Source organism: Rutidosis leptorrhynchoides, chromosome 9, assembly GCF_046630445.1.
Source record: "Rutidosis leptorrhynchoides isolate AG116_Rl617_1_P2 chromosome 9, CSIRO_AGI_Rlap_v1, whole genome shotgun sequence".
Classification (NCBI taxonomy): Eukaryota; Viridiplantae; Streptophyta; class Magnoliopsida; order Asterales; family Asteraceae; genus Rutidosis; species Rutidosis leptorrhynchoides.
In genome coordinates, this window is record NC_092341.1 from 31,883,660 (window position 1) to 31,906,875 (window position 23,216).

The following is a 23,216-nucleotide window of genomic DNA, read 5'->3' on the forward strand; positions in this document are numbered from 1 at the left end:
AGTAACGTGTGCGAAGGATAGTGCTAGTCTTGACCTAAACCAATAGGTCGTATCAATAACGGTAAACACGATAGGTCAAAGATGTTCAATTAGTCCTATGGCTCGTTACGACTCGATTATGTAGCATGTGAAATCAAATTGTAAAATTTCATGCAAGATACAAGTGTAGAAACAAGTTAGGAAGGTTGCAAAATCATTTGGTTAAGTTTGACAAAAAGTCAAACTTTGGTCGGTCAAAGTCAACGAAAAAGTCAACACGTTCGGGTCGGGTCCCGAACTATTTTTCTGAGGTTTTTATTCATATATAAACATGTTAGAACAAGTCTCATGTGAATCGGAGGTCCGTAGGGTGCCAAACATTTTTCATAATTTGACCAAGGAGGTCAGAACCTGACCACGGCTTAGGCCGCGCCGCGACAATCTCCAAGTCTCAATTCCAAACACTTTCAAGCATAACTCGCAAACCGCTAATGCTTAGAACTCGTATCTTATATCGTTAGAAAGGTAATTTGACAAAGAACACAACTAAATACATTTCACCAACCAAAAACGTTATTTGTAACAATCGACTTTCCAAAGTAAATGATCAATTAATGCACACATTTAATACTCAAATTTGATAAGTGCACATTTATGATTTGGGCATTTAATACATACATACAACATGCCGTTTTGTAGGTAATCGAGCATACAATACAACTAACTACTTACTAACAATAATTCATGGCATTCAATGCATCAAATATTCATTTCAAGCTTATCAAACCCTAACCCAATTTCACCAAAATCACAAATCAAGTTTATGGAGTTTTATCAAGCAACCTATACATCAAATTGAAGCTAGTGATACTAGGAATACATTTAATGCATGCATTTATAACATTTAACAACATTAAAATAACCAAATCACCAAATCAAACACACCAAAGTTCATACTCAAGCTAGTTACTTTAAATAATGAAATCGAGCATATAAATCATATATTCATGTTAGACTTGAGCCATAGACACTAATTAACAACTTTATAAGTTCAAAATATCAAGAACACAAAAATCTAGTGATTTTAGAAAGTTACCCAAACTTGATGAAGTCGGTATGGAATCGAAGGGGAAGTTGCAAGGATTCCAAATATGTAATTTGTTTTGCAAGACACCCGCTAGCTTGGATTTAGATGATGATTCTTTGATATGGAGTTTGAGAGAAAATTGGAAAGTAGTAAAGAAAAAGAGAAATGAAATGAAAAAGGTGGGAGGAAGGGGTTGACTAGTCAAATGCTAGTCACCACTTTGGCACTATGGCGAAACTAGTCCCTCAAGTTCGGTTGCGGGTGCGTGAATTACCTAAACGAGATATTTTTAAAACGCGTATTAATGGGAGATGTTATAAACATATAACGGGATTTAAATAGTTAAACGGAAAAGTAAACAGAAAGAGGCGGGATGTTACAAATGCCGCCATATGAAATGTTGTATGGTCAAAAATGCAGAACTCCTACGTGTTGGTTAGAAGCAGGTGAGAAAAAATTTGCAGGTCCCGAAATTGTTCAGATAACTGCAGAAAAGGTTGAAATTGCACGTGAAAAGTTAAAAGCAGTCAGGGACCGACAAAAGATGTATGCTGATCCGCGCAGACGTCATGTGACATTTAATGTAGGTGATCGTGTTTATCTGAAAGTTTCGCCATGGAAAGGGGTGATCAGATTTGGTAAACGTGGTAAACTAGCACCGAGGTTTATTGGGCCATTTTCGATCAAAGAAATTTTGAATGATCAGACTGTTGTTTTAGATCTTCCATCAGAGTTAGCAGGAATACACAACACGTTCAACGTGTGCTATCTGAGAAAGTGCAAAGTGGATGATGAAAGTCAGATTCTTCCGTTGAAGGATTTGAAAGTTGATTTGACTAAGAAATTAGTGGAAGAACCGGTTAGAATAGTGGACAAGAAAGTCACAAAGCTAACTTGACGTGGGAAACCGAGGAGTTAATGAGGGCACGCTATCCCCATTTGTTTGACCTTGACCGAATTCCGAGGACGGAATCTTCTTAAGGGGGTAGATTTGTAACATCCTCAATCGGGCCTATATGTAAGATTACTATTTTTTGCCCTTAAGTTAGTAATGTGTTACTATATGCTTTTATTTTTATTTAATGTTTATTATTATTTAATGATGTGGTTAGGACCAGTTTGTGACAAGGGTCACAGAACAGGTTTGTTTATTTAATTTGGACTTCGTTTGGGTTGCCAAATGTTGTACGAAAGATATCAGATAACTGATAAATACCCGTGTATCGCACAGTGTGAGAATTAAACCCAATTAAGTGACTAGTGCTGTCCACTTTCTTACATTTTCCAGACTCTTCCCAAACCACACCCGTTCTTCATCTTCTCTACCAATCAAACCCTAATCCTTAAACATTGATTTTGAGCTCAAATTGGTGTTAGAATCGTGTTTGTTATCATTTACTGAGTCTATCAAGGTAAGTAACATGTGTTTTTATGTTCAATTCATTGTTAAATTCATGGTTTTGTGTGAGTTTTGTAAAAAGCTTGAATTTGTGTCAAAACAAGTGATTTAAGTGTTGTTATGGTCAAATTGTTGTGGGTTTTGAGTCTATAACAAGTAGTGAACAAGTTGTGGTCAATTTTGGTGTTTAAAACGAACTCTAGATCGAGATTTGAGGATTTCATCGTGAAGTCCGTAGCCTTTGTTCAGTTTCTGATGAAGATGAACACACTCGGCCGACGGTCAGTCGACAGTCGACTGACTGAGGGTTGAACCGGCCGATTGACGTAGACAACCGACCGACTGTTGAGTGAACCGACCGACTGAGATTTATCTTCAGCCGATTGATGTAATCCAAATGAATCGACCGACTTGGAAGGTCAGTCGACCGACTGGGAAGGTCAGTCGACCGACTGAGTGTCCAGGGCAGAATATTTTACCTAAGTGTTGATTTTTAGCCGTTATGCTGCCCGTTTGTATTTTGATGTTCAGGATGTAAATTTTGAAAGTGCATAAGTGTTAAGCAAAAAATTTTAGTGGACAGTTTTTGATACAAAAAATTTATATATTGTGTTATTTGATGTTAACGAACAGAAACTAACTTGTGGATATGTTTTTCTCAGGAGAAAATGAGAAAGAGAAGGTTCAGTGATTAGATAGCTGAATACCTTCTCGTTTGCTGGTAATCAGTGAGTGGGACTGACTGGAGAATATAGTATATAGTAGCATGTTATATTATGATTGCCATGCTTGTTAGATATACTTATTGTTGTGGTTAGTTAGTACTTGTGATGACTGCATGTTAGTTGATGCTTGTCTGTTAGAGCCCGGTGCTTCCCTATTGTGTGGTAGCCTCAGTAGGAGAGATCAACCTGCGGGTTTGGTTCCTCTGTGGTAGCCTAGACAGCCGTGGTGTATATATATGTGAATGACGCATCCGTCGCGTGTGGATTATGTATATACATACGGTGGTGGAGGAACTTCTGGTAAGCCTCAGTCCGATCAGCTGGTGGTTAATGGTTTGGCCAAGCCGCCAGAGTCTCTGTAGACGGCACTTGGGTGATGTTTGTGTGTTAGACTATTGTGACATGATTAGTATAACACTTATGTATGCTATGGCCTGTAGTTAGTCGTACTCACTTAGCTTCGTGCTAATTCCCCTCCATCTCCTCCCTGCAGGTTGATAGCTTTTGTAGATAGTGCTTTTTGGGAGAAGACGGGCGTGACGATGTTATGTTTGACAAGGTTAACTCTTATGTGGTCTTTTAGGGGATGAACCGTGTACTTTTGAAAACAGAAAGTATTTACGTCTTTTCCAGATAATATGTAATTTGTTTTAATGACACGTGACATCGGTTTGTACAAATGTTAATATTGTATTTAATTAATATTATGCTTCCGCTACGTATATATAAAAAAAAATTAGCGGTGTCACAGTATCTGGGCTAAGTGGTTATTCTTTCCCTACCTCTAACAGACCATAATGCATAAACTCAAGTGGTTCCTACCAAAATTTTCTTTTAATCGCTTCATCACCCTTATATAGTGACATTGGGACTTCTGCATGATTTACTTCAATATAATCACGCTGGTCTGGCGTTATTATATTGTACTAAATCGTACGTTCATTCCAATATCACCCCATACGGTCAATGTAACGTGATCACTTCTAGTTCTATTCAATTTCATCTAACGGCGCTTTATCTATGCTATCTCAAAACAAAATCTACGAAATTAATTTCTCGGTTTCTCGGTGTGGGTGCGTAGGTTCTGTAGGTCATGCATCAATGCCTAAATGTCCCAAAATTTCTTCAAAATGTTCGGGTTCGGGTAACGTCGTTAGGTTCCTTTCTAGAAATTCAATCTGGATCTCGTGTCGAGTTGTACGTGTAGCAAGTAGTAATATGATATGTCTTGAGGCGACTCCCAAGTCTTTGGGTATGGCTGAGCATCAGTAGAAGGTATTCTGACCTTGTGAAAGGAGATGTCCTCCCAACTTCTCCAATTCCTAAGAGTGTTGGGGACCTAAATCCAGAAGTTTCGTTAGATCGTCGAGTAGTGGTGAAGAATGAAAGAGATAAGTGACGGTCATGAAAGCGTACAGGATACGGGTCAACTTGCGGGAACTGAAAAACCTTCTGATGTTCATACGATGTACGTGGCTAATTAGAGTGAGCTCGGGGTGCGGTTACTCCGACAAGTCCTCACATATCTCCTCCTCCGAGGATCAACTTTAGCGGGCGTGTAATCCGAGGGGTACTCATCCTAGATTGCGTGAAGTAACGTTTCGATCTCCGGAACGGTGGGACGGCAGTAACAGGTGGATTACAATACTAATCGTTACGGTTAGACGTGTGGGAAAAGGGTTCAGAAAAACATCTGAATCTAGGAAAGGTAAGTTTCCCAAGTCGGTACAGCGAATAGCAGGCAGGAAGCAAGCACGTAATCAGGCACTACAGCAACCTAGCATGGCAGTAATAATAACAGTGCTAAACAGAAATAACATGTGAAAGCAGATAATAATCATGCAATAGCGGAAATAAGCATACAACAAGTTCGCATGGCAGTGAAGATAAGCAATAGCATGCAGTAAGATCATACAGCTGAAAAAGTAGACAAAAGCATGCAGTAAGTTTTGCGGAAACAAGTAAACCAGCAAGTTGTAGATTAGTCCTATTAGTGAATCCTACTTAGGTCCAGTCTAGACTCACTAATGCAACCTAATTCCCTACAACCAATGCTCTGATACCAAATGTGACGCCCCGTACAAAACCATCGTGTACGATTCGTCAACAACAGGATCTTTACACGGTTGAATACTACATACTGTTTTGAAAACCAGTTTGCATTCATAAAAGGTAGCGTTTACAAAAGATAACGTGACACAGAGGTCATTACAAAGTCATTATTCAAATAACATAAGTTGCAAATGCAAATTAAAAGTTTCATGATTGAGACATCTCTAAGTTATGCAGCGGATATCTAACACAGCAGGTCCTTAACAGCAAGACTAAACAGCATGACAGCAAGTCTAACAGCAGAAGCAACAAACCTCTAAGCACCTGAGAAAACATGCTTAAAACATCAACAATAATGTTGGTGAGCTATAGTTTAAGTTGTAACAGTAACGTAAGGTAGGCCACGAGATTTCAGTGTAACAAAACAGTATGAAAAGTATATGTATAACCGTGGGCACTCGGTAACTAGACTTAACGTTTATAACCCCCTAAAAGTACACTTGGCGAGTGCGTATGTTCACGAAGTATTAAACACTTGTTAAATGCTAGCGCGACTAGCCCGAGTGGGGATGTCAAACCCTATGGATCCATATCTAAGATTCGCGTTCACCGGTTCAAAAACCAATGACTAAACGTTACCGTGCTAAGGGGAATGTTTATGCCGTTGTATAACCCACACACATATAAAGTTTAAGTACTCGTGCCTAGCATGTAAAACGTAAAAAGCGCATGTTTTCTCAGTCCCAAAATAGTTAAAGTAAAAAAAGGGATGCTATAACTCACAGTGATAAAAGCGATAAAGTCGGTAATGAGAGTACGCAAGTAGTAAGTCGGTCCGAAAGGTCGTCAACTTAAATTAAAGGTTACTAGGTCAGTAGGTTGTCTTTATAAATTCTAATAGTGCATAAAATAAGTTTAAGTGTCATCATCATCATCGTTCATCATCATAAAAGCTAAGTAAGTTCGACAAGAATAGAGATCGAAACAATAGGCTGATTTCGGTCAGCTGGTACGACCTCTACGTAAATCAAAAAGACACATAGTCAGTGGCTATGGTTCCGTATATGAGTCCCCTAACAGCTGACCAATTTTCAGAACCTAACTCGTCTTCGTTTGATCGTGGCGACGGTTTAAGTGCGAGTAGGTCAGAAATTTCAGCACAACGTTAATAGGGTGTAGTGACTCTCGGAGGGCCATAAATCCTAAACCGTAACTCGGATTAAGGCGAGACCTAAACGGAAAATCATCTACTCGAACCGAAATAACTGAAAATCAACTTTACAGTAGCCCAAGTGGTCTGATCAGATACGAAAATCAGTGGACAATTGCTCCGGTGGGATTCTTGGTGCTTGATGCTCATCACGGTTCTCATCCTTGATGCTTGTAGCTTCAAGTATACAACTCGTTGATGGTTTAGCATCACTTTTGACCAAGATTCTACCATCAATACACAATATGTTAAGACCAAGTGGTAACACAACTCATTTAAGAGTCTTAGATGGATGATGAACCAAGGTTACATCATATCCTTAGTCTTAACACAATTACAAGTCCTATTTACAAACAAAGTTACAAACTTTACATCAATCAAACAAGTATGAACATGATCTAAGTCAAATGAAGTGATGGAACCCTAAGCTAGAGAGCTTGGCTCCCTTTCACACAATTTATAAGGTCACAAAGCTAGAAAGCTTGAACCTTTAGTGTTCTTGAAGATTTTGAAGCATAAAGCTTGGATCTTTAAGTTTCATGAAGACCATAAACACAAGTTTTGATCTTTATAACAAAACAACAAGATCATAAGCTAGAAAACTTAGATCCAACAACAAGATATGAAGATTCAAGCTAGAAAGCTTGCATCTTGGTTGTTCTTGAAGATCTTGAAGCATAAAGCTTGGATCTTTAAGATATATGAAGATAACAAACAGAAGTTTGAATCTTTTTAACAAAACAACAAGATTAAAGTAAGAAAAATATAGATTTACAAAGTTGGTGAAGATTCAAAGCTAGAAAGCTTGAATCTTCCATGTTCTTGAAGGATTCATGCTTGAATCAACAAGATATAATCAAGATCAAGGCTAAAGAGCTTGATCTTCCATGATGATGATGATATGCCACGAAAATGATGAAGGAAAAGAAGAAGAAAAAGAAAACTTACAAGTAATACAAAGGAAGGAAAGAAAGAGCAAGTGTGTGTAAAAATCAAATGAGAGCATGTGTAAAATGAGAGGAAGATGGCTAGTATTTATAAGCAAAATTTGACAAGGATTGATGACTTGGAAGGGCCTAGGGCCGTGATTTTCAAAGGGGGGGAGGGGGAGACACCATTTTGCTTTTTGGTTAGTGGTTGTCTAAAGCATGTACTTATGCTAGAATCTCATGTAACAATATGGATAATCCTTATCCAAATGCTTGTATGACTCACTAATTAATTTATTTTATTTATTTTATTTATTATAGGTCACTAGTAATAATACTTGGGCTAATTAATTGGGCCACTAGCTAGTCTAGGGTGGGCTAAGTCCAACAAGGTAGAAAGTCCAACAAGACTAACTAGTAAGCTTAATTAAATTCCTACGCGTAATTAAGCATCCAAAAACCCAGGTAATTATTATTATAAAATAATAATTAATATTTCGCAGTCATAATATTCCGGTTACGACAAAAGTCAAACGTGCGCGCAGTTCGTGGTTTAATCGAAACGTTAAACGACACCAACGGTCATAAAGGCTTCCGGTGAACAAGTTAAGTATCCTACGTACTCTAAGGCACGTTTTAACATATAATTGGAAGTAAACCATGTATATAAAGGTTCCAGAGTATAAAGTAACACATTACGCACAAATACGCAGGTTCGCTAAAATACAAGGCACAAAAGCAAGTCGAAAAAGTCGGGTCGTTACAAACACCATCTCCGTACATGTTTTTCTGCACAATCTTCAAATCTTCTTGTTTACTCTTTTTATTTCCTTCATTAACGTAACTTTTTTTGAAAGGCAAGCTTGCATCAGTCTGGACCGAAGCCTAGTCATCATTTGCACACACACACACGCGCTTTCGGGCAGGAAACCCGAACCACACTCTGAGGATCCGACCCTTTAACCATCCCGAGGGGCAGGCGGGCCGGATCTTAGTCCCGGAGCGGGTCGGTAAAACCTTCCCTTTGGGCCACCTTCAAGGAATATATTTCAATTCCTAGAGCGGGTGACGAGGCTCGAACCCGAGACCTCTAGCCCTGCGAGTACACAAGTGTAACCGCGGTACCATTGAAGCAATGCTTCGTTGGTCTTCATTAACGTAATTTGCTTCAACCAGACTTCTTTTATTCGTCTTCATGTTCAATACAGAATGTTTTGCTTAAAGCTAGGGTTTAATTTGGTGAAAAGAAGATGTTATCGTATGTATTGGTGCAAATGCAGAGTAACTTGGGCCTAAAGGAATTAAACTGGAAATTGAGGGGTGAAATTAGGGTTAGTATTTATTTGAATGAATGAAATTTGGGTTTGTTTTGATGATCAGAGCTCTGTATATAAATTAAATTGTACAGATTAATTACAATAGTTAATAGTTAAATACAGAAAATTACTATATTAATTTGGGCAAATGGCCCGAAAGGATAACCTATGTTGTCAAATTTGACAATCAAAGTAACCCCCAATTTCAGTAAGCCCAAAAAGGACTCAATTTTAATTTTTGCTCGCAAAAAGGACTGCGTGTTCAAATTTTTTAAAATTGAGGTAATATCAGACGAATTTTTTTTAAAAAAATCGCGAATTACTTAAAATTGAGACTTAGAACAGATTCTTAATGCTCCGAATTTCATTTTTTGTGAAGCAATTAGATCCAAAACATCACGAAAAAAGTTGAATCGACTTTTTCATCTCGACTTGTTCAAACGACTTATTCATCTCGATTCATTGCTTTTTGTGATGTTTTGGATCTAGTTGCTTCACAAAAAATGAAATTCGGAGCATTAGGAATCTGTTCCAAGTTTCAATTTGAAGTAATTCGCGTTTTTTTAAAAAAAAATCGTCTGATACTTGCCTCAATTTTAAAAAATTTGAACACGCAGTCCTTTTTGCGAGCAAAAATTAAAATTGAGTCCTTTTTTGGCTTACTGAAATTGGGGGTTACCTTGATTGTCAAATTTGACAACATGGGTTACCCTTTCGGGCCATTTGCCCTATTAATTTTGTAGAAATAAAACAAAATGTAAAATAAAAAATAAAAAAATTAAGAAGCTTGTATTTATAACGGAATAACGGTTAGTACAAATCAAAAGTGAACTTTAAACAACGTGTGAATGAATGAAATTTGAGGGAGTAGTTACGTTATCTTTCTTTGCGGTCACCTTTTGTTTTTAACAAAGAAAATAGCGCTTCGCTGCGCAAATATTACAAAAATAAATTCGCATAATTTAATCTCGTGTAATTTAACAAATCAAACTAACATAATTCAGTTGTAAAAATACTTATACAAAAAAGAATAACCCTTAAACATAAGTCAATTTACATAAGACACAAAATATAAAAAATAAAAATCGTTTAGCACCTTCTCTTTTCCTATAAATATATGTTACCTTAAATTAGTGTTGGGTAATATAAGTTTTGTATATATTAATTGTGGAGAAACTAAAGTTCGTAAAAAAGAAAAAAAAAATTGGGGAGTGAATAGTAATGCGACCAATCGGATCGCGTTATTAACTCTTGTAATCTTCTATATCTATACTTTCTAATAAATCTCTATCATGATGATGTCATCATGTGCTTTTAAAGATTGTAACATGTGCTTCTAAGAGTTGTAATATGCAATTTAATGATGTAATATATATAAATTAATAAAAGTTATAGAAACACGCCACACTTAATTGTATACAAATAATAAATTGGCTAATTACTTACCAATATTTAAGATAACATCAGTTAGAATTTTCAATTATACATTTTCAAAATTCAACATCCAGATATCATGTATTCCTATCCTTCAACCACAAATTAAAAATATATGACATGATGTTTTACTCTCTGAATGTTGAAGGTTATGAATGATCATGTTTATAAAAAAATATATATGAATGATCATGTTTATATAAACGATATGAATGGGCATGAACAATTATGATTATACAAACACTATCAATATAATGTGATAGTCTCTCAATGCTATTGATTATATGCTACGGAATATTATTGATATAGTATTGGATGTTAATAAATTATATGTCATAATTTTATTCTATCATTCATGGTGTTGACATAATTCTCTGAATTGAAGGTCATAATTTTTTTTACAATTTTATTATCCAGCACTTAACCTTCTTGATATATACTCGCAGACATCTATTTATAGTATCATATAAATCTCTAAAACGATAAAAATAAAAATATATTCTAAGCCCCTATTGATAATGTCATTAAAATAATTAATTATATTTAATAAAAATATTAATATGTTAATTGTATAATATATGAAGTATTATGTACAACCTTATGATAAAACACTATCATGACCACATGTACAATATTTAAAGCATTGTGTACAACTTTGTGGTAAAACACCTCAATGACCATATGTACAATATTTAAAATATTATGTATAACCTTATATGATAAAACATCCTCATGAACACATGTACAAATTTTGAAGCATATTGTACAACCTTCATATAATAATTATATTTTAAATTTACTAAAAAAATTAAAGAGACATTTGTTATTACTAATTATTATTACTAAAAATATAAATACTTAGCAAACTTTATCATTATTATATTGTTATTATTAAAAAATGAGTTCTCTTTACCGAATTAATTACGTTATATATGTATATGAAATACACGTCTCAATAAAATGTTGTAATGTATACTTTTATGGCAAGAAAAATAGTAATTGTGATGAAAATTGAAAGAAGGTCGTGGGAGAATAAATGTAGTTCATTTATTCTAACCAAGTTAAGTATATCAATATGCTTGTAAAAACAACGACAAGTTTCTAAGTCGTAATCTGTGGTTCCACGAGTTATTAAACTTAATGAATTTAGCATTTACGTTCACTTAATACCTAAAATATATTATTAACTGTTTCGTTTAAACAAACTCGTGAATCCACAAGTCATTTCACTAGTTAGCTTTATACATAATATAATTTATACGTTTCAACTTGTAATAAGATAAATAAGTTGACATCATGGGAGTTTATGTTGCAAACCGTAGGAGCATGTTACATTGTTAGCTAATTTGATTTTCGCTATTGATTCGACAAAAGGTTTTCAATATACATAGTTTCAATAGTGTTTTGAAACAGTCGAAGATTAAAATGGTTTGAAATTGAACAAATTTTGAACACGATATTGAAACGATCAAAAATGAAAACCTCAATATTTTTGTTTTTTGGAATGGTCAAAATTCTATTACACAACTACCTCTATAGCGAGAAGCTAGGAGAAGCGCAAATTACAACGGCTTCAGTCATCAATCTTTCCAATTTACATTCAGTTTATCTCTACTACTTATTAACCAATTAAAGAAAACAAAGAAATCGAACCAATAAACATTCTTTCTTCAACGAATGCGTTTGAAATAACTCACTATTTCAAAACCTTCAAATATGCTAAACAAAAGAAGCAATGGTCATGTATAACTTTATCTTCACTTGACTTGTAGCTTTCAATCATCAAACCATGAATTCCATTCACTCCAAGCTGCGAAATTAAGGATGTCAACTTCTATCAATCTTTTCACTCTACTCCATAAACCAACAGCAACATCACATGCAAACATGACGTGATGTAGAGTTTCAACGCATATGAAATGCATCCAATCACCTCCACGTCTATACCTCGAATCGTCGGGTTATCATGAGTAGGGAGTCAAGCGTGAGCTATCCGCCACAAAAAAGGGTTTGATCTTCCTTGGAAGATCCTCGGCCTAATTAGTATAGGTATCCGAGACCGGCAATATATTGTTATCGGTAACCTGTCTCGTCCAACTAACTAGCAAACTTCCATGACCACTTATCCGCATCACCTGATAAATAAACTTGACCAATATAAGCAGTTAAACTTTGAACATATTCATCATTCGGGGCTCCGAGCACTTGCCGATTCGATGACCACAACTCAGTGCCATCACGAAGTTTATCAAAACTGTACGGTCGTTTCAAGATTCAAAGTGAAACAATCTACCAAATCTACCCTTCAAAGGATCCTCGCCAACCCAATGATCTTTCCAAAACCGGATTGAACGTCCATCACCAATTTTCATCTTTAACACACCGTGATCAATAACACCATTAGTTTTGCATTTGGCAAAAATCGAAACTATATTGGACCATAGCCCATTGCCGAAATTAGTACCACCATCACAAACATAATGTGAACCATAAAATGCCTTTAAAACCTTAACCCACAATTCATTTTTGCCATTTACAGACCTCCACAACCATTTGAACATTAAGCAGAGATTGAACGCCTTCAAACTACCAATACTGAGTCCTCCGTTATCCAATAAATTAAGGGCGTGATCCCACTTTTAGACCCTTCTTGGCAACCCCAAAAGAAATTGGACCTCAAACTTTCGATTTCGTTAATCACTTTATCCAGACATTTGAACAAAGACATGTAATAGATGCCCAAACTTCCTAAAACCACCTTTAACAAAGTAAACCTCCCATCAATCAACAACATATTCGCCTTCCAACGCGATAGTTTTTTACAAAATCTATCTACTAACGGTTTCCAACTTGATGAAATACTCATATTAACACCAATAGAAAGACCTAAATAGGTGAAAGAAAAGTTACCTTCGAGCACCCGAACTCACTAACATAATTGTCCACGAGTGCATCCAGAACCCCGAGCCCGAACAAATGAGATTTCTTCACGTTTACTTTTAAACCCGGGAACTTGTAAAAGTCATCAAACACCATATATGTGTTCATTAAACTGTCTCTATCCCAATCAGAAACAGTTAGATTATGTGAACTGAATTATGTGATTTATTGTTTTTACTAAAATTGTTGTGTATTTATGTTAATTGAATCCTGTCTAAGATACCCGTGTGTCGATAAGCATGCAACATTAACCCGTGGGAGTTGGTCCTGTGGCTGAATACAACTTTAGACACCAAACTTACTCAAATATTGGCCCTGACGTTTATTTATGGTCATCTCATAGGTTAGGTCTAGGCTCAGGTGTGGGTACTGAAGGTATTTATGGAATTTATAGAAAACGGGTATGAAAACAGATAATCGGATTAGTTCCTGAATCGTGAAACACTTTCCTAATTAAGTATTTCGTCCCTCACAAGCCTCGGGTTAACACGAAATTCTAATTGGGATAAGACAAGAACGATTTTGTTTCCAGGCAAGAAGAACTCAAAATCATGAATTAGAGAGTTTGTATGTTTTCTGTGTTGTTGTTATGAATGCAGAATGTCAAAACGTTTTTTGGAAAAACTGATATATTGGCAATTGTCATATGAAAGGTTGTAACCTTTTATTTAAGCGGTAAAAGCTATTGTACGAAAAGGTATAACCCTTGGACCCCGCAAGGGGGCACGGCCCCCTTGTCCCCCGGAATTTGTGCGACAGTTAGTAGCCAACTCTTACAAGCGCGCACTCCGCACTCTCCGAACCCGTTGTTAAGTATAACTAGCTAACTCTTGCATTTCAAGTAAATCTCAATTCACTAAAATGTATGTTGGACGACACTAAAATCACCAACAGAATTTGGGCTGGGGGATCCACGTGTGAATTTGAATTTGACACGGGAGCTAAAATCGAGCAGTCCAGCTTCTGAACCGGGACAATGGTTATGCTTATATGTACTCGTATTACTGATACATTGCATGCTTCACAAGCAATTGATCCAACCAAAATAGCCCCATGAGGTTCATCTTGAATGGCTGACTCAATGAACGCGTTTCCCATTTTTCTCAACTGTCATTTTCAAGAATCCTTGTTGACCAACCGTTTGACCAGTGGCGAATGTATGCCTTACCAAGTGGGGTCCTTTGACCCATTAATTTATTTTTTAAATAAAATACGATAACAAAATTTTATAAGAAACTATTAAATTGAGTCGACAACAATCATCGATTTATTGGCGACTTGACTGACTCTTAGAGCCTAAATTAAATTCTAGGCAGGATTTAAAACCCTTGAAAATTTGATTCTACCATTTTCATGGCGTCAATTATTATTATTTTTATTTTAGTATTTTAAAAAAAAAAAAAACTTTTTCCTACTTAAAAGCCGGAGGTCCTCTCGGAATCAATCTCTTTATCCGTCGAATAAAGAGAGGGATGACTTTTTCTACTCTTGAGAGTGTTTCACTCTGGGTGGAGAAATGACGTCTTTATTCTCGGATAAAGGAAGGATTGTCTACATCTCACCTCCCCCATACACCACTCATTGTGGTATTGGGTTTTGTTGTTGTTGTATTAAATTTATAGATAGTACCCCATATAATTTTAATACCAAGTAGGCATTGTCCGAACCGTACACCGGATATCTTGGTTCATGGGTGCAGAACGTCTTGAGTTCGAATTCCACTGGATGCATTCATGTCCTATGGCAGTTGTTCAGGGGGGTGCTTCTCAAGGGTGATTACACGCAGAGTCTGTCCTATGACAGTTGTTCGGTAGAACATCCTTGACACGTTGAACGAATATAATCGAGTGGTCGGAACTCTTTTGGTAGTCCCCGTGACTCGTAATGTTGATGTTCAACAAAATTGAGTAAAGTATGTATGTTTTACTGTGATAGTTTATAATAAGTATGTATAAGATATATAAATGTATGTGTATATATAGATAAATATGTATATATGAATTTCGAGTGATAACTTGATATACCATTAATGATAAATTGTTATCCATATCCGATGCACTAATTTTTTACATCATACATATCCATATCCGTTTATCATTCATTAAGATCATCCCTATCCAATTTAATGGATCGCACATCCATTGCCATCCGTTTGGATGTTTGATCATTTAAGCTATGAAAGAAAAAATTTATGATGTTTTAAGGCCAGATATTAAACATGCTCCAAAGGCATTACATGTACTGATGTAGTGCACCCAAGCTGAACTATACATCGCTTGTATATATGTATTACGATTGCTGTCATCATTGTTTGTATCATAATAATTGGAAAAAGAAAAAGAAAAAAAAAAATCTCTTACCCTAACACATAACGAACACAATACAATACAAATTCTGTTATATTTTCTAATCTCTCCCAATTCTGGAAGATAAAAACACAAGGATTCACACTACCTTAAGATTCACACTACCTTAAGCACAACTGTTTTGTAAGTTATCAAGATTAAACTTTGTATAAAAAGTGACTTACTGAAAACTAGTAACCCACTAATCTCCCTTAACGTGTTGACGTGAATGATGAAAGAGTACAGAACTGAAAGAAGCTAATAATCCGACCAAGTACCCAATGATAGCACCATAAGTTACAGAAATTGGCCATTCCTGTATATAATAACAAGAATTAAAAAAAGCATCTAAAATAAGAAGAATAAGAATAATGTGAATCTTTTAACCAAATGATTTAGAAGGTTGTATGCTTTGAAAATAAACTCTAAAGGACTCTCAGCCTGTCAGACCCATTTATGACAAAACTAATACAAGTTATCGAATAGGTCAGAGTTTCCAACTTTTATGTAACCTGTCATACGGGTGCAGTACTTAATACGTATATTATTGCTGTACCTACCTGGAAAACGGGTCAGGTTGGGTCGGTTTGGGTAACGAGTCAAAACGGTTTTGGGTTGAAATGGGTCAGATTTTTGAACGGGCCGAAATGGGTCAGGTTGGGTAACAGGTTGAAACGTGTCGAGGGTCAAATGGGTAAAAAAATTACTTTAGTTATAATTATTTATATTTATTATTTATTATTATATATATAAGAGAATATTGATTAATTTAATATAGATAATAAATAAATAATAAATGATATAACCATGAATGCTTTCATAAATGTTTGACGGTTGAAACTTATTATGATCTTTATGCTCGACCCGTTTGACCAATTCACAAGACCCATTAGACCTATCTCTATTTATTGATCTTTAGGAATTGATACTCATTAGACCTGTTTCTTTATATTTTGTATAGGACCCAATAGGTTGGAGAGAAACCCATTGGACCTTTTATTAAGGTTTGGGCCTTTGGGGTTTAAATTGCCAGTCCTTTTTAAAGACCCAATTGACCCAAAATCTTGACCCAATTGACCCAAATTTGAGGGTATGGGTCTCTATTGCCAGGTATAATCATAGCGAAAGGATACCTGCCACGCTCTTTCCCAGTCAAGTGGCATGGGCCAGGCCCCAAACCAAGCTCCAATTATTGCACCATGTGCAGGCAAACATATCATATAATCAATAGATTCGATTGGCCTGCAAGTGAAAAAATGCATATGTAACCATACCCCATAAAAAAAATGGATATCAAACCGAAGTATTAAATGTACTTTACTATCTGAATGTATTCATAATAAGTACTGTACTTATTTATTTGCTTTGATGGATGAGCATTAGATACTAATCCCACATTACTTATATCTTTGTCATGTGAATGATTCATATAATCAAGAACATACGTTGTATGTGCAAATATACGATGCCAATCAACCCAAGATGAACCGTATACGCAAGCTGCAGGGACAACCTGCAATCAAAATATAAGCAATTACAAAGAAGACTTGGATACCATAAATCACAAACAGGAACATAGGCTATCGTAAAGAGTGGCAACTTCAAACCATTCAACTTAAAACAGCTTAATTCAGGCTATATAATAATGCTAACTTAAGATAATAGGATACAAGTCAAACAGGTTAGTGTGTTAAGAGTATCCCATGCCATAACCAAGTGTTCGTAACCTGCTAATTAGTTTTTTTCTAATAAAATTTTAACGTTGTTATAATTATAAATTCTGTATCATATCTTCATATCTGATGTATGTAGTGTTTATACAATCCAAAAAGTAGACAAAATATATTAGCTAATAACCCAGCCCATTATGACCCGTTAGCCACCGTGTCCTGCATGCCCATGTTTTTCATAAACTATGAACAGAGCAAAAAGACGACCGAAGTCATAAATTAATCTGCAGGTGGAGTATAATACCAATTAGCCAAAGCTAAAAAAAAAAAAAGAATAAAAAAAAAAGTGTAAATTCTATAACTTTACACTCACAGTAAATGCGGACATCATAAGCGACCAGTTGAGAGTTCTTTGAAAGTATCTGCATTCATGAAAATTTTTAGTTAGTATTGCATATGCATAATCTTATACAAAGCAAACAACTGAAAGATATTCGTTTACAGAAGACATAATAGGATATGTAATAAACAAGTATCAGAATATATGATTATGAGCTAGCCTTATGAAATACATAATGTTACGATTTCAAGTTACAAATGTAGGATTGATATAAGGCCTTTTAGAACAGATTTAAATCAATAAAAATTTGTCCAAATTACAATATACAAAGGGAAACCTCTTATAAAATGAAAAGTACATACTGAGTACCAACAGGTGCTCCTAAAGCAATAGCTCCAAGTGCATTGGCGGCAGCACCTACAAATAAAGCTAATATTTTAATACTTCTAATAATAATAATAATATAATATTAAAATTAATAATAAATAAACCATGATGAGTAAATAAAATTTAGATGCATGTGAGTAGGTTTTATAAACTCTGAGTAAGACGTTTTCCATAAATATGTCACTGAATGATACCCATGTCCTTATCCTGTTATCCATATACTTCAATGATTATATACACGTACGTACACATTTTGATTTTTGTGTCAACAGATGAAGATGTAAGAGTAAAGACTAACCAACAGGAACTCCCAATAAACCTCTAGCTACAGCCTTCAAGTACTGCAATGTAAAATTTTAGGACCCTTGTTAATCTTAAACATTTAATTGTTCACATATAATATAAAAACACAATTAATTGAAAAAATAAATAAATAACAAAATGATGAATTACCGAACTCTGGTACTTATCTTTCCGATATATACTGTATACAAGAATCACAACTGGGATCTCAATCAGCTGCAAGAAAAAAAAATTAAATTCAGTCATTAAAGGAATATGTTTTTCTCAATGATGGGTGGATATATATGAAGCACTGTTTAGTATTCATTCAAATAGTTTCTAAATAGTAAATACTGATTCCGATTCCATTACATGCTACTGAATACAATTTTTGAACACCATTATCCTCCAGTAATTTATTTTGTGCATATTATCTACATTAGTGTCCCAAATGGGGATCAATTTTGTGTTACAATAATTCTATGAAGCGTTTTTTAAATTTAGAGCTTACTTATGACATTAGATTGTAATTTAAAATAATAATATAGCAGATTAGCAGCATGTTCCTGATAAATGACAAGGATAACAGATCTAATTTGAACACTAGACAATCACACTATAAAAGAAACGAATCATTACTAGCAAAAAATTTCAAGTAACTTCATGTCGTGATCAGGAAATTACATACTGCCGGATGGGATGGTTTTGACCACAATATTGCAAATCGTACTTTTTATAGTCCGATTTTATAAGCCAAAATATTAGTGACACACCAAATGCATAAAACCATAATGTGCATGTGTTGTAGCTAGCAAAATTATACACTTAAACTTGACAAACGAATATGTATTTCATATTTCAGATGACCTGCAGGCTGGCTAAGTCTGGTGATGTTGAATTTTTTATAGGCTTTCAAAAAATAATGATACAACTTTCTAAGGTGTGTAATTTAGCAACCCAATATATCTTTATAAATACTTGCTATAGTCTAATAAATGTCATACACATTTATTTATATTTATATTTATATTTTATATTTTGTATAAACTATATTCAAGAAGACATATTAACAAATAACGATTCATTGCTACAAGAAACGCATATAATAATAACAGTTTTCATATTCCAAAATCACAATAAAACTGAAACTAATGATTAATTACCGAAATTAAACGGAGTGTTTCAGATGGATGATCGATCAAATTAATGGAGAAAACATTAACTGCTAGCCAAAACGATGATGCTAAAGCAATTCCGCTACTCAAATGCGAAACAAATACCTTTGAAGGTGATAGGTTTTGTACGCCGGTGATATTTTTACTCTTCATTTGGACGTTAGTTTAATCGATCTGAGGTTGTTATCATCGGTGAGAAACACGGCGATTAGATGTTGCCGGAATCTGGAGCGGGATTTCGGATCGTTACGGGTATTGAAGTTACCCGAACCCGAATACCTTTACCTTTTTTGAGCCTAGATCCGGTTAGATTGCGTTGATGTGGACCAGTAGCTTAAAAAACCCAATAAAATTTCGGGTTCGGGTAAAAAAGTGTTGATATGAATCGTGACGGATAAAATTGCCTTTAGGGTTATTAGCTTAAGAAAATAGTTAATGCTTAAGTAGTTGTATAAAATGTTTAGTAACGGAGTTATTATTATTAACACAATAGGAAGTTAGTGAAGATGATTATTATTAGCCAATTATTACAAATAAATAATACGGAGTACATGTTTTAATATGTTAAAATACCCCCTTAAAACAATCTTTAATTTTTTTAATTACTTTATGAAATTATTTGAGTGATTGCTATGTCAGGTTTGAGTGATTGCTATGTCAGGTTAATTCAAAAAGTAATCGGGTAATTCAAACTCATGTAAAAGTTAGTACGTAGGTAGGTCCGGGTTAACCCGACCCAAACCTGCTTATATTAGAATTGGTTTCGTATCGCGTTTGTGATTGTGGCGAAAATTTATAGTTATGTACTAGGGTGAGGGGTATTCATTAGTTCATTTTTTGATTAACTGGATTTATTTGATTCTGTTTGCTATTTGAAATTTTTTATAACTAAATAGTGATTCAAAAATGAAATCGAATTAAAAACTGAATTTGAAACTATCAGTTTCTGACAAAACTAAAAATGACCATAAATTTATATAATTTAAAGCAAAATAACTATAAAATTTTAATGTTTAGCTTTGTCTTGAAATTGGCTTCTCGTCTACATATGCAATAATTTTATGTACTATTAATTGATGAATGAAGTCGGTAAGAAGACTAAAATAATCCTGCAGATAAATGTTGAATGACAAATATATCCTTTAGTAATAAAATAATAACTTGAAGAGTAAAATCATGGGTTCAATTGATATATTATTAATTTGGCATTGAATTTGATTTTTGGTTTAACTGAATTCAAAAAAGTAAATCGAAAATCTAATTGAGATTTCTATATTGAATTAAACCCGGTTCGAAATTGAATTCTATTCGGGGTTTTCTTTCGATTTTCATTCGATTAGTTTTTCGAATTAAACGGTTGATTTGAAATGAAAACACCTGCAAGGGTGTTGTCGACATCCAACACAATTTATATTTCATTTTCCCCATTGAGTCATACATTATCGACAGGGATTAAGTTAATGGAAAGACAAAAAAAAAAAAAAAAAAAAAAAAAAAAAAAAATTCTTTTTTTATAGTTCGTGGGGACAAAATTACAAAGGGTGTAGCTGGCTCGTTGCCCCTCGTATATCACCCCTAATTACGGGTCCTCCAAGCTCTACGTACCATACGCACACATTGTGTTGTAGCTCAAGTGATAGTGGTCTGACATTCTTTGTTAGAGGTCATGAGTTCGACTCTCGGGGTATACAACATTGCACACGAGGTTATTTTCTGATCTTGAAATCCACCCAAGATCGCATTTCGCACATTGCGTTACGAGGGTAGCGAGAGGGGGAGTTTACCGGCCATGTTCTCGATTTGGTCCGAGTTTCTTCCAGGGCAGCAGTTGAGGGCGAGTTATGCAACTGCGGAAGATAATCGTCTGAGTGGTTTAGTCCCTCCAAGTGATCCTAAACTGCTTTTAAAAAAATTATCTTATGCATATATGCTGACGAGTCATTATGTGTTATATTTTCGTTTATAGAGGGCTAAAAGTGAGGGAAAAAAAAAAAAAATGTTAAAACGAATAGTTGTAGCCAGAATAAAGATAAGGGTTTATAATGGTGGCACTGGCTTGCTCGTGATTCTAAAGCTGCATGACTTGGCCGGTCTAATGCCATCTGGCCACGTTCTGAAGGTTGTGATTTTGGCCATTTGTAATCTGTCCTCTGATTCTATTGCTTTTCAACGTGTGTCTGTGCAACATTTTCATCAATGTCACATGAAAATAAAAATATTTCATAATAATTTATTATTCAAAACTATGGTTATTTAGTTGGTTTTTACAGTCTTGAATGTATTAAGTTTTTTATCTACCAATCACCATAAGTTGTTTTTACGGGTTGTCAAAAACTTTGGTAATTTAGTTTTACAATAATAACATATTCAACCATTTGGGCATAGCCAAGTGACCACCGAATTTCTAATAAAGTAGAAAGCTCGGGTTCAATTCTTATTAATGTTCAAGATTGAATTAATTGTGAGACGACCCGTCCTAATCCATAAGGACGAATACAACAACATATGATTACATTGCGAGGTATTTGACCTCTATATGATACATTTTACAAACATTTCATTCGTTTTTAAAAGACAAACTTTCTTTACAACGAAAGTTGACGGCATGCATACCATTTCATAATACATCCAATCATAATTGACTTAATAATAATCTTGATGAACTCAACGACTCGAATGCAACGTCTTTCGAAATATGTCATGAATGACTCCAAGTAATATCTTTAAAATGAGCAAATGCACAGCGAAAGATTTCTTTCAATCCTGAGAATAAACATGCTTTCAAATGTCAACCAAAAGGTTGGTGAGTTCATTAGTTTATCGTAATCAATCATTTCCATAATTTTAATAGACCACAAGATTTCCTTTATTCAATAATCATACACTCGCAAATGTTTAAAAATCATTCATATGGATTGAACACCTGGTAACCGACATTAACATAATGCATATAGAATATCCCCAAAACAGAAATCCATCTGTATTAATATAAACTCGAAGTACTAAAGCATACCATTTTCCAGTATGGGGGGAGTCAGTGCCCGTAGATCTACCTTTAGGATTCGCGTCAATTAGGGTGTCTGTTCCCTAATTCTTAAGCTACCAAGCTAAAAGGGGTGATATTCGATTCGATAATCCAACCATAGAATGTAGTTTCGATTACTTGTGTATATTTCGTAAAACATTTATAAAAGCAGCGCATGTATTCTCAATCCCAAAAATATATAATTGCAAAAGCATTTAAAAAGTGAGCAAATGAAACTCACAATACTGTATTTCGTAGTAAAAATACATATGTCGTCATTGAACAAGTGCAAGATTGGCCTCGGCTTCACGAACCTATATTAAGTATATATATTTTGTGACAACCCGGAAATTTCCAACCAAATTTAAACATTAATCTTTATATGTTTCCGACACGATAAGCAATATTTGATAAGTTAAATTTCAACAATTTTAAACTATGTTCATACATTCATTCAACCTCGACCAAGTTCCAACGATTCACGAACCATTAAATGAATATGATTATATATGTATATGTGTATATATATTATAACTTGAAACGTAAACAAAATATTAGATTAAATACTTTATATGATTGTATCTGTTTCAAAATGTTTATCAATGGAATTAAAAGATAAGATCAAATGATTGAATTATCAGATATATTGAATTATGATTACAAGTCTCTGTTGAAAGGCCCACGTTGATTTGAGAAATCTTTCCATTTTAACAATATTCAGAAAATGGTAAAGTGATTTATAAATAAGAACAAATTGTCAATCATTGAGAACTAGACAAAGGATAGTGGAAGATTGAATCTCATAAAGACTCGATTGATCTATTTAGTTTCAAACGTACAAAAACGTTTTCAGTTTAAAAAGAACTTTATTATTAAAACGTATATAACTTTTATAAATATCTAGAACCACTTTTGACAACT

General features: G+C 34.6%; 1 protein-coding gene across 2 annotated transcripts; it reads right to left on the reverse strand.

The window, feature by feature from the left end:
• Positions 1 to 15,536: 15,536 nt before the first annotated feature.
• Positions 15,537 to 19,590, reverse strand: LOC139867323 (PIGF/3-ketodihydrosphingosine reductase fusion protein-like). Of its 2 annotated transcripts, none has more exons than XM_071855685.1 (8): positions 19,259 to 19,590; positions 18,267 to 18,332; positions 18,112 to 18,154; positions 17,789 to 17,843; positions 17,460 to 17,508; positions 16,862 to 16,929; positions 16,550 to 16,658; positions 15,537 to 15,732 (listed from the first exon to the last, which is right to left on the reverse strand). In XM_071855685.1, exons 1-8 carry the CDS (start codon positions 19,421 to 19,423, stop codon positions 15,619 to 15,621), a joined length of 669 nt encoding a protein of 222 aa, XP_071711786.1. In that variant the 5' UTR covers positions 19,424 to 19,590; the 3' UTR covers positions 15,537 to 15,618. The 2 variants fall into 2 exon arrangements, with proteins under 2 accessions (XP_071711786.1, XP_071711785.1); XM_071855684.1 differs by having other exon boundaries at positions 16,769 to 16,929.
• Positions 19,591 to 23,216: the final 3,626 nt, after the last annotated feature.